At 40.7% G+C, this 13,413-nt stretch overlaps 1 protein-coding gene across 3 annotated transcripts in view; it reads right to left on the reverse strand.

Annotated features, from left to right (window-relative positions):
* Positions 1-13,413, reverse strand: part of ZNF638 (zinc finger protein 638) — a 230,963-nt gene that overhangs the window by 47,636 nt on the left and 169,914 nt on the right. For all 3 annotated transcript variants that reach the window (XM_089689979.1, XM_089689980.1, XM_089689981.1), the window contains exons 2-6: positions 7,867-9,703; positions 6,263-6,324; positions 2,609-2,644; positions 809-1,077; positions 222-712 (exon numbers count right to left, since the gene is read on the reverse strand). In XM_089689979.1, the coding sequence (XP_089546105.1) occupies positions 222-712; positions 809-1,077; positions 2,609-2,644; positions 6,263-6,324; positions 7,867-9,703 (2,695 nt within the window). The remainder of the gene's footprint in view (positions 1-221; positions 713-808; positions 1,078-2,608; positions 2,645-6,262; positions 6,325-7,866; positions 9,704-13,413) is intronic.

Genomic DNA, 13,413 nt, shown 5'->3' on the forward strand with positions numbered 1-13,413 from the left:
CTAATCACGGCTATTTTTTTAATATTATTAGGGTTTATAAAAACTCTCCATTTGCTGTAGGGGATATATTATAGATAAACCAAATGTCAGAAACTAGGAGCAGATACATGTAAGGCATGTATGAGGCAGGTTTCTAACCTAATATTGCAGGTTTGATACAATACATGAACCCTGTGAAAGAAGTTTTGCTGGAGTGTGAACATGGATGGAAGAGGTCATACCTTATTCAGTGGGTTGTAAGATTCTGAAGAACCTTTCTGTGAACTAGACGTCTTGTTCAATTGTGGTTTCTTGTTGGAAACAGAGCTAACAGTTGTCTTTCTAGCTCCTGTGCTTACAACAGGTTTCTTGGAGCTTGATGGGATGGGCAATGGTTTCTTGGAAGTGTTGCTGGGTAAAGGTTTCCGAGAGCCATTGCCACTGCTACTGTTGCCAGGCTTAGCAGAGTTGCTGCTACCAGGCTTCTTTGAAGAGTTACTGTAGCTTGAAGTACTGGTTTTCTTCGCTGAGTTGCCAGAGTTGTTTGCTGAAGTAGAAGCAGTGAATGGTTTCTTGCCTCTTGCATTGGAGTTTGCCGGCTTAGGTGGTGGTGGTGGTGGTGGTTTCTTTACATCGCTAGAAGGTTTTGCGGGTTTTGTCTTCTCTACAGTTTTTTCTTGCCTTCGCTCTGCTTCAATAAAGCTCTGTACAGCAGCATCCACAGCTCTCTTGTCTGAAAGATATCATAACGTGAAGGATTAGTATACAAACCATCCACATGCATTCAAGGGATTGCAGTCCAGTATAGAAAACCCAACTATTGTATTACCAGGTGGAGTGTTGCTTCTGCCTCGTCTGTGTCTCCTTGGAGATGGTGAGCGCCGGGAAGGTCTATTGCCTTCACGAGGGCTATGGGACCTCTTTGGGCTGTATCGAGCATGGCGTGGGCTTCGACTCCTGGATCTCCTCCCAGGTCTTGGGCTGTGGGAGCGTGACCTGTGAGCCCTTGATCTAGATCCAGACCGCCTGGCTCTACGAGGACTTCCACTTTTGGATCGGGATCCCTTTGGCGTGGTCTCATTTTGTTTGCCGTCATTCCTGCTGGAAAAAGCTACATGTTTAATCAGCACCATCTCAATGACTTACACTACTATTCTAGTTTAGTTGATGTTACAAAATAGTGTTCAATTTCTGGTTCTCTCAGGGCCAGGACAGCAAGTCATGTTTCAATCGCTCCTATGTTTGCACTAAGCAATCCAGATTATGGTCCAGTAGACAGAGAGCTTAACCACTTGCCTTCCATAAGATTTTACTGACCAGACCATTTTTTGCTATACTGTACTGTGCTACTTTACCTGACAACTGCACAGTCAGTCATTCAACACTGTACCCACATAAAATTCATATCTTTTTTTCACACAAATAGAGCTTTCTTTTGGTTGTATTTGATTGCCACTGGGGTTTTTATTGTTTGCGCTATAAACAAAAAAATTCCAACCAAAAAAGGTTTGTTTTTTTTTTACTTTCTGCTACAAAATGTCCCAAAAAATTTTAAAAATCTGATTTCTTCATATTTACACCAAAATGCATTCTGCTACATAATTTTGGTAAAGAAAATTGCAATAAGTGTATATCGATTGGTTTGTGCATAGAGTCTACAAAACTATGGTATATATACTGGATTTTTTTTTTTTTTTTTTTTTAAATACCAGTAATGGTGGCACTCAGCGACTTATAGCAGGACTGTAATAGTACAGCAGTCAATCTGACACTTTCTGGGAAACAATGACACTAATACAGTGAACAGGGCTAATATACACGGACACTGTACTAATAACACTGGTTGGGAAGGGTTTAACATCTAGGGGTAGTCAAAGGGTTAAGCGTATGCCTTAATGTGCTTTGTGTGTGTGTACATTGTGGTGCTTTAACTAGGGGATAACCCGGTTTTTATTCCCTGCATTGCAGGGAAACAAAAAGCAGCACATCCTTGATGACAGGGCAGAACTCTATTGTTTACATACTCACAGCTCTGTCCAGTCAGCTGCTTCGCCGATCACCGGCTGTCAATTGTTGGGTGGGACCTGCTGACCAGCTTGTGCTGTGTCGGAAACACAGCACAGCCGGGGCAGCGCATGCATCCCCTATCCAGAAGAGCTGGATCACATACTAGGTATGTGAACCAGCAAAGGAGAGCCGAATTGCTGCCGTACAGTGATGCAGTCGACAAGCGGATAATGACCTAGCCTGTCTCAGCCTCAAAGCATACCTGGGAAAACCATTATACCATGTGGTTTCTACCAGCTAGAATTCCGGAGACCTGAACACTGTCCTGACTAGTGTCAACTGTCACTTTGCATCAAAAAAAGCTGAATGTTTATAAGGAGGGTTGAGTGCAGAATATGGACATTACCTCCAAATGTTTACTTAACCATATCTAAATTCAATAGGATGTGAGAAAAGAAATGTATTAAAGCTGTACTTTAGATTGTAAGCTCCACGAGCCGGGCCCTCACATGCCTTCTGTACTGAAATGTATTGTACTGTCTCCCTTATATTGTAAACTATTGTTTGAATTGCACAAACTGTTGGCGCTATATAAATCCTGTATAATAATACTACTACTTGCCTTAAAGTGTGAACCTGGGGGTTCCAATCTGGGTACCTAAATAAGAAGAAAAAAAGTAAATGTTGAAGTCAAACTTTAAATAATTAGATATACTTAGCCACAAACCTAAGAAAATGAGCTCATTGGAAAATACTCTTGCGGTGTACAGACCTAGGATCCACAAGAGAATTTTCCCCCAGAGTTTCCCTTCTGCACTCAGGGAGGCTTTGGCATATAATCTTCATAACAGAGCACAGAAATTACTAGAAAATATAGGGGGAACTGTTAATTATGCTCATCCCTATAGTTTTTATAGCATTAAGGCTCTCAAAAAAAAAAAAAAAAAGTGCTACAAGGCTTATTATAGAATAGAATTCGTATATGACCATCTTCTCTTTTGTATGCTTTTTAATGACGTTTAATTGGTTGTAGTTTTTTCAATGTGTACTATGGCTATCACATGTATAGTGCCTTGAAAAAGTATTCATACCCCTTGAAATCTTTCACATTTTCTCATGTTACAACCAAAAACGTCAATGTATTTTATTGGGATTTGATGTGATAGACCAACACAAAGTGGCACATAATTGTGAAGTGGAAGGAAAATGAAAAATGGTTTTCAAACTTTTTACAAATAAATCTGTAAAGAGAGTGGCGGCATTTGTATTCAGCCCCCCTGGAGTCAATACTTTGTAGGACCCCCTTTCGCTGCAATTCCAGCTGCAAGTCTTTTTGGGGATGTCTCTACCAGCTTTGCACATCTAGAGAGGGACATTTCTGCCCATTCTTCTTTGCAAAATAGCTTAAGCTCGCTCTGTCAGATTGGATGGAGAGCGTCTGGGAACAGCAATTTTAAAGGATTTCCATTGGATTTAGGTCTGGACTGTGACTGGGCCATTCTAACACATGAATATGCTTTAATGTAAACCATTCCATTGTAGCTCTGGCTGGATGATTTGGGTCATTGTCCTTCTGGAAGGTGAACCTCCACCCCAGTCTGAAGTCTTTTGCAGACTCTAACAGGTTTTCTTCTAAGATTGCCCTGTATCTGGCTCCATCCATCTTCCCATCAACTCTGACCAGCTTCCCTGCCCCTACTGAAAAGCATCCCCACAACATGATGCTGCCACCACGTTTCACGGTGGGGAAGGTATGTTCAGGGTGTCGGGCAGAATAGTGCTAAATGGTGCTAAATGGTTAGCACTTAAGCCTGGCAGTACTAAGGTCCTTGGTTCAAAACCCAACCACGCCACCACCTGCATGGAGTTTGCATGTTCTCCCTGTGCCTGCGTGGGTTTCCTCCGGATACTCCGATTTCCTTCCACACTCCAAAGAGATGCTGGTAGGTTAATTGGATCTTGTATAAATTGGCCCTAGTATGTATGAATGTGAATTAGGGAACTTCGATTGTACACCCCTTGAGGGTTAGGGACGGATATGAATGTACAATATATATGTAAAGCACTGCGTAAATTGATGGCGGTATACAAGTACCTATAATAAATAATGTGCAGTGTTAATTTTCTACCATACATAGCGGTTTGCTTTTAGGTCAAAAAGTTCAATTTTGGTCCCATCTGACCAGAGCACCTTCTTCCAGATGTTTGCTGTGTCCCCCACATGGCTTCTCGCAAACTGCAAACCAGACTTCTTATGGCTTTCTTCCAACAATGGCTTTCTTCTTGCCACTCTTCCATAAAGGCCAGACTTGGAGTGCACGACTAATAGTTGTCCTGTAGACAGATTTTCCCACCAGAGCTGTGGATCTCTCCTCCACCATGGGCCTCTTGGCTGCTTTTTTGATTAATGCTCTCCTTGCCCGGCCTGTCAGTTTAGGTGGATGACCATGTCTTGGTAGATTTGCAGTTGTGCCGTACTCTATTTTCGGATGATGGATTGAACTGTGCTCCGTGAGATGTTCAAAGCTTGGGAATTTTTTTTTTAAATAACCTAACCCTGCTTTAAACATCTACACAACTTTATCCCTTACCTGTCTGGTTTGTTCCTTGGCCTTCATGATGCAGTTTGTTCACTAATGTTCTAACAAACCTCTGAGGGCTTCACAGAACAGCTTTATTTATACTGAGATTAAAATTACACACAGATGGACTCTACTACCATAATTAGGCATTTGGTTCCACTAGATTTTAGTTAGGGGTATTAGAGTAAAGGGGGCTGAATACAAATGAACGCCACACTTTTAAAGTATTTGTAAAAAACTTTGAAAACCATTTCTCATTTTCTTTCCACTTCACAATCATAAGCCACTTTGTGTTGGTCTATCACAAAATCCCAATAAAATACAATTACCGTATTTTTCGCTCCATAAGATGCACTTTTTTCCCCCGAAAAAGGGGGAAAATGTCAGTGCGTCTTATGGAGCGAATATGGAGCAGCCAGTCCGGTATTTCCACTGCCGCATCAGAATACCGGGCCGGCCGCTCAGCTCTGCAGCGGGACCTTACCTGTTCCTCTATCCAGCGGCGCGCTGTCTTCCCGACTTCTGTAGTGTGGGCGCTGGGCTTGACAGCAGGGTGCCAAGTGCGCATGCGCAAGAAGCGGTGCTCTTTGTGAATGGTAAGGCGGCACCTGGGACACATGACAGGTCCCAGAAGCCGCTGGACCAATCACAAAGCGCAGCGCTTTTCGCTCATGCGCACTCGGCTGTCAAGCCGAGCGCCCACACTACAGAAGCCGGGAAGACAGCGCGCGGCTGGATAGAGGAACAGGTAAGTTCAAATAACAACTCCGCGGAAGAGCAGGTACCTCTCAAATTCAGGTACCCGCTCCCCCTCCTCCCCAAAGGTTAGCAGTCATCTCCTGCACTGTGTCCGCAGTCTCTGGTCATCTCCTGTACTGTGTCCGCAGTCTCTGGTCATCTCCTGTACTGTGTCCGCAGTCTCTGGTCATCTCCTGTATAATGTCTGTAGTCCATTAGTTCAGAGTATCTTTTTTCCTGTTTTCAGCCTCTAAAACCTAGGTGCGTCTTATGGTCAGGTGCGTCTTATGGAGCGAAAAATACAGTACGTTTTGACTGTAACACAACAAAACGTGGAAAATTTCAAGGTGTATGAATACTTTTTCAAGGCACAGTAATTCATATTGTGCACTTTATCATATTTTGTTTGACAAAATGTATCTATGTCAAGTGATACCTGTTAAACATTTGGTAAAAAATTAGCATATGGAACACCATTAGACTTCCATTAAGGGATAAGTTCACCTTTTTGATTAAAAAAAATAAATGCACATATTTTTTCAGGAAAAAAAAAAATGTGCACTCATTTTTCAGGAGAGCCTGAAGACCACTGGATGGCGGATGCAATATTTGACTCCTGCAGACACTGCCTCCAGTTTGAAAGCTGAAGGAAATGTCAATGGACTACAAGCCATCAGCAAGTGGCAGCCACAAGCAGTGGAAGGCAGGATTCCTGTGAATGAATGACGCGGGTCAGCTGAGCCAATTTTGAAATGTGACAGTGGGAACCGAAGCATGTTACAAAAGGTGAACTTATATAACACGCACATTAATACCAGATGAAAAACGTATGGACTGGAAGTATTAGGCCAACACTACTGATGTATTTTTGACAAGCCATAACTTGAAGGGACAAAAATGACAAGCTGGCTGCCAAACTCTGGTAAAGTCATGTATTAAAAAAGTGATGTTCTTACTGTTGACGCAACTTCCGACAGCTTTCAATGTGGCTTGTGTTATTCTGGTGCTTAATCCAGTCCTATCAGAGGGAGGAAGAAGTAAAAGTCTTTATTCATAAGCAGAGGTATAAACAAATTGTCCAACAGCACAGACATCTGACCCAGCGTAGACAACCTCCTACCATTTTTTTTTTTTTTTTTCTTCGAACAGAAGAGGAAAAAGGATCCCAAAACAACTGAATTCCTTTCCAGTATTATATGCAATGGAATATGGAGCGTATGATTTATACATGGAGAATGTAAAATATTTTGCCTTTCCCTCCTCTATTTGGACAACTTTATATTCATTAACTTTTGAAATCTACTAATGCTGTTGTGATCTCATACTGTTACGGGGGAAAAAAATGAATTATAAGCAAATCTAAAAGTGAAAGCATAATAAAAGCCTAAATAGGGTTCATATTTGATAGAGAAAATGTATTTTACAAGTTGAATTTAACGACCCCCCAGTGCTTTGGCACTTACCTTAAAAATAAACAATAAATCACCTAGCCAAAAATCAAACAATTTTAATTGTCAAAACTGTTATGAAAGCAGATTTACAAAATGAATGATGAGGATTCTGAGGTTAACAATTCCACAGCTTCTATGCAGCACTTCTCATCTGCTGGCTCACAGGAAGAGACTTGCCTCGCTGGACCACGATGGTTAAAAAAAAAAATTAAAAAAACGCTCCACATCCAGTGCTTCCTCTCGGAGAAGTCTTCACGTCTTTCACAGTGGCAACATCAGTTCTTCTTTTTACCCCAATGGCGGTGTTGATTTTTTTTTTTTTTTTTTAAATGAGGTCTTCTTTTAAACATTTACCTCCACAATAAAGTAAGCAATTCTACAATACTAGCTGATGTTTCAGGATGACCTGCAAATTGATTCCTTACATCTTTTCAAAGTGGTGTCCCATCTCTAAAAAGTCTATCCCAATCCATATGAAACATTTGATGTATTAAAGAGAATTTTTTTACCCTAGTGTTTATTATACTCTGTACGGCTAAAAATCACAAAAAGTTTGTGTTGCATCTTATGCATTCATTTTTTTTTTCACCTGGGACATTTTTTACTCATGGGTAGATTGAGGAACTAGTGGGATCTGGTTGTGCAGAGATGTGACCTTTAGATTCACGTGGAAAGGGATTTTTATGAGGGGTCCATTTAAAGCAATTAACCAGTGCAGATTACCTTGCCAACATCTTTTTGAATTAAGAATGTACAGCACAAAATGGATCATTACAGATCATTTTAAAAAGCTTTGATCGTTTTAATTGAATATAGAAAAATATTTAACTGTACATGGCAGGCATACTTCCGTTACAAGAAAAGACAAGTGGCAATATTTAAAAGCCAAGAGCCCCCCATGGACTAAGTTCAAAGAAATTTTGATTTCCACGTTAGTTAAGGATTATCCATTTTTAAATTGAAGAGCTCCTAACTCTGTTTAATAGGTAATGCTGCCGCATTTTCTGACTTTTGCGATTCAAGTTTTACAAAGCAGTATTTTAATGGGAATACCTATAAAGACATGCATACACTGGATATGAAACACAAACAAACATAAAAACACTCACCTTTATGTGTCTACATTCTAGGTTACACAGAGAACAGATATGAGGAAATATCCGTGGAGAAGCAGCAAAATAATCATTCATCATGGAAGGAGTGGGCATACGCTTCATCTTCTGCGCTTCCTCTTGAGACAAGGGTGGCGCCAAGCTTCCTTTCTTGGTAGGGGGATTTGCTTCAGCAGGTGGCGGGTAGTTAACCTGGCTAGCCATAGTCCCGACTGGAGACTCTGCAATCATGCCGGGATAAGTGGTGGTAGCAGCAGTGTCTGAGATAACAGGTACATCACAGAGAGCGGCAGAATCAAGCTGGATGGGGTTTACATGGCTCTCTGCATTCAAGACTGAGCTCTCACTAGCCGTAGCAGTTTTCGGCTCACCAACCAAAGTCTTGTTGTTGATGTATCTGTCAGCCTTGGAATTCTGCCATGGTGTCTTGCGGCTGCTGGATATAGTTGGGATTTTCTTATCCATTGTGTTGTTGCCATTTCCACTCTTGTTAGTATTCGAAGATGCTGGTTCCTTGGGGACTGGCGATGATTTCCCTTCTGATCTTGAAGATTCGAAAGGTTTTGAAGGTACAGGACTATCATTAAACTGAAATTTGCTTGAATGTCCATAGTCAATAACTTTGCTTGGTAAAACTTCACTTCCTGGTCGTCTTCCGCCTCCACCTTTATCATGCGTGCCTCCGCTGCGGTTCATTTTACGAAGTCTGATGTCTCTCAGAATGTTGGGCAAGTTTACCGGCGTCAACTGATCGTCAGGATAACGACTGAGCTCCTCTAGGTCTTCATTTGATAACCCAAAGCTTTCCAGTATACTTGAAGCACTTTCATTAGTATAGCGATTCTGGACATTTGGCATCTGGTCCAATGATGAAGACGGACCTGGTTTTATTCCCATATCCGGATTTAAATTTCCAAACATACTAATGGCGTTTAATGGTTTCTTCTCCATTAGAAGAGGAGCTTCTTGTACAGAGGTTTTTTGATTCCCCCTCAAATGTTCTGAAGAATGAATCACCCTACGGTTCACTATAGAAGGTATTTCTTGACTCTGCATGACATTTCTGGGCTGTGCTGAAGTCATGGGGCCACTGGTAGAAGAGAAAATTTGTGGCAAAGCTTGAGGACCCAAGTGTCTTTCAGGTGCTCTGAGTGACATGCCTTTCATTCCCATCGGCTCATTGTTTCCTCCAAGAAATGACCCAGGACTGTCCATTGACCTCATGCCAAACCCTTGGTTTTTAATTTCGGATTGAAAACCCATTCCTCCTTGATTCATGCCAGAAGGGCCCATTCTAAACACATTCATCCCAGATTGATTCATCCCAGACTGACTGACGTTGGGAAGACCTACATTTGGGTTAATTCCGGGATGGCCCATGCGGGTCATGCCAGTGTTCATGTTTGGCTGGTTCATGCCAGAAAGGTTCATGTTTGGCTGGCTCATGCCAGAAAGGTTCATGTTTGGCTGGTTCATACTAGACATTCCCATGCCACTCATGTTCATGCCAGACATATTCATACCTGACATATTCATTCCAAGATGATTCAGGCCAGGCTGGTTCATCCGTGGGGGTCCCATTGGTCTTTGACCAGGGAATCCACCTCTTGTGTTAAACATGGCTTGAGCAGTGCTGATTTTCAACAAAGCTTGATTTAACAAAGCATGAATAGGCGGTGTGCTGTTTGAAGTGACTGATGTCAACTGCTGGAGAGCCAACTGAGTCTTAAGGTGGACGAGCTGTAAATGAGGATGGCTCAACAGGATGGGGCTAGAAATGCCAAAGTTCAAGGTATTCACAACTGGTGCGCAATTTTCCAAGAACAACACAAAGCTGAAATTTAAAACACAGATATTAGATTTACAGTCTTTTACAACTGTTATACAGCGGCTACAACCAGAGATGGAAATACTGCAAGGAATAATAGCCCATACGCAAAACTTGCTGGCAATAGGATGAATAAAACTTTACAAACTTGAGATAATCTTAACAGACTTGAAATCAACAAAAGAATGGTGGTGGGTGTATGAAAAAATTTGCTAGACTGAGGCACAACTTCAAAACAGGCTGTGGATACACAAGTATATACCATAGACAAAAATTCAAAACATTTTTGTCCGTTTTTAGAGGGTTCCAAATCACCAGCGCAAGAATCAAACCAAGTAACTGCATGTAAACTTTTAATACTCAGATTTAGCTTGGAGCTAAGAAGAAAAAAAATATAAATTACATACTAACGTTTAGAGCAGTGAAGTCAGCAGGCCACTATTACAGTCAAGCAAACTGACTGAAGTTTACCTGAATGCACGAGCTGTTTTGCAAAAAAAAAAAAAAAATTGTATTTTTTAATTTCCCTTAAAGTGTGATTCAAGGATTTCATTCTGTGAAAAAAATGAAAGTTGTATAAAATGAAACCATAAGCATTGAAGCTAAACTCCAGACAAACTATTTGCATATAAAGAACTCTTTTTATGCCAGAGATTAGTAATTCCAGGCAGCAAGTGGTGTTATTCAGGCACTCCAGCAGACAGCAAAGCCAGGTCCTTCATTACTGCTGCAGCAACTGACCATTAAAAAAAAAGAGCAGCTTATGCTAGCTGATTATCAAGATACATTCAGGTAAAAAAAAATAACAGTATTAAAAAAAAAAAAAAAAACCTAACGTTTAATACATAACTTTTTTTTTTTTAATATATATATTTTGGTAGTTCAGGTTTCAACTTAAATGTATGTCTCTCCAATATAGGAGTAAAGGGATACAAACGTAGAAGTCATATTTATACTACAACTACCTCAAAATCAGCAAGGCCATTCGATTCACCTTCAGATGATGTTTTCCATGATACCTTCCAGACAGGGTCTTAAAAAAGTAGCTTCGAATAGGCGATCATTCCACCCTGTATAACCTCTTTGACATTCAGAATGTATAACTTTTTTCTCGTATGCGGAGTTGGGATCTGGATACGGTGAATAAAGAACTTCTTTTTGGATACAGAGTTCATAATTAGACTAGAGATGCAGATAGAGTGTTGGGAACCCTGGTCTGTAGTATCACAAATTCAGAAGTGGGTGTTCCCAGATTAGGTTCTTAGCAACCAGAAGATTATACATTGTGACGTAATAAAACACAAGAGTTACCAATGAGAAGCATGTGCCCCACAGCTAATGGTTTATTACTATTTTTCACAAATGTGAGTGAAAAGGTCCATGTCAATTACATTTTCTTTGCCTAAAACTGCAGAACTCTGGCCAAAAAGATAAAATTAAATTGCCCATTAAAAAACAAACTCAAACTGGCTTCAATTCACAGTTTTCCACCGCAGCATGTTTTTTCTGCCTTTAGACATCCTTAGTTGATCAGCATGATTGAACACAGCACCTCTGAGCTAGATCGTCTTGAACCCACCCCAGAATATAAATTAGTGACCAGGGAAAAATGCAAATGTTACTAAACCCACAACAGTACTGTATTTTTTCCAGCTGCTTTTCCCCTAGATATCCTTTGGAGGGCAATGTGCATGGAGCCTTAAAGTGTTACTAAACCCACAACAGTACAATCAGTCTGTATACGTAGTAAAGCATGTTGGTTATACCCTCTGTGGAACCTAAGGGGTTAATCCTCTGTATTGTGTTTGATCCTTTCTACTCTGAGCCTCCCCTTTTACTGTCCCCAATCCATCTGCCACAGTACAGAGCAGCAGTGGCAAGTCTGCACATGCTCTGTTTAATGTGTATTGCTAGGTTTTTTTTTTTTCCTTTTTGAGGAGGGTGCATGTGAACAATACAGAGCCAATCAGCACAGAGGGTCGGGGTCATGCAGCCTCATAGGACAATCAGAAAATGACAACAACTCCTACATGGTTAAACCAGTGCTCGGCTGGACATTGACTGCGATATACGGATGATGAGAAAAGGTAGTCTATTTTACTAAAATAATTGAATTTCCATGTTCTTTGGAAAACCAGCTATAGTGAATGTGGGGTCCTGGGTTTAGTAACACGATTAAATAAAATGTTCAGCACATCAAACCCTGAGAAGTATCCTCAGTTCATGTATTGTAGCATCTTCAGAATGATTATTAGTACACACACAAAACTGCTGGCATATAACAGCTGCAAGTACAGATTCTATGGTGATCCTTGATGGTGCACTAAAGTTTCACACACAGTCAGACTTGAAATTATACTTTTCATTGTTCCGTCTAACAATGGCATTCCCACTTTATAATCAAAGAAAGAGGTCTTTAAAAAAAAAAAAAAAAAAAAACCCAAAATATGATTTGTTCTCAGAGATGCTGTAAATGCCATTCCATTGCTGGACCATTATCATCCTGAGACGTTAACCACTGTCAATGCCATGAAATCTCATCTCTAAATAAATGATGTCACGATGCATTCTTCTGGGTAGGTATTCAAACAAACAGTCAAATGAACAAATATAACCATTATGATCACTCCTGCAAAGCCTGACTTCTAGGCTCCTTTCAATATTTTAGGCCAACTGCTCAACCAACAAGCCTAAAGTGTGGAGAGAATTTACAACCCCAATTCTAGAAACACTGGGATGCTGTTTAAAATCTACATAAAAACAGAATGCAATGATTTTACACATTTTAGAAAGTATATTTTATGCACACAAGAAATGAGAAAACATATCAAATGTACCATTTTAAGCAAAAAATAAGGGAACACGTCTTGCCGGTTGCTGGAGTTTTCGGAGAGGAATGTTGGCCCATTTTCACCCGATATAGGATTTTAATTGTTCAACAGTTCTGGGTCTTCATTTATCGTTTCAAGATGCAGTAAATATTTTCAACTGGCGAAAGGTCTGGACTGCAGGCAGGCCAGTTAAACACCCGGACTATTACAAAGCCGTGCTGTTGTCATAGAAGCAGTATGTAGTTTAGCACAGTTCTGCTGAAATATGCAAGGCCTTCTCTGAAAAAGATGTCATTTGGTTGAGAGCGTATGCTACTCTAAAACCTGGATATATTGTTCAGCATTGATGGTGCCTTTTCTGATGCACAAGCTGCCCATCCCATACCATCAGAGATGCAGGCTTTTGAACTGAGTGCCGATAACAAGCTGGAAGGTTCCTCTCTAATCCAGAAGATGCGGCGCCCATGGTTGCCAAATGATTTCAAAATTTCACTTGCCTGACCACAGAACAGTTTTCGCAGCAGAACATTTTAAGTGTGCTTTGGCCCTGAGAAGATGGTGGCATTTCTGGTTCAGATTCATAAATGGCTTCTTCTTGATAGAACTTTACCTTGCATTTTTGGATGGCACAGCGAACTGTGTTCACAGACAGTGATTATTGGAAGTATTCCTGAGCCCATGCAGTGATGTCCATCTCATAATCATGCCTGTTTTTAATGCAGTGCCATCTGAGGGGACAAAGATCATGGCATCCAATATTGCGTGGTGGCCTTCTTGTCCCATGTGCAGAGTTCTCCTGATTCTCTGAATGTTTTGATATTATGTACTGTAGGAATATTATTCTGAAATTTGACAATTTTTAGATGCAGCTTTTCAGTTTGAAGA

This window comes from Staurois parvus, unplaced genomic scaffold (genome assembly GCF_062004578.1).
Source record: "Staurois parvus isolate SC_StPar_1 unplaced genomic scaffold, SC_StPar_1.0 ptg000507l, whole genome shotgun sequence".
Taxonomy (NCBI): domain Eukaryota; kingdom Metazoa; phylum Chordata; class Amphibia; order Anura; family Ranidae; genus Staurois; species Staurois parvus.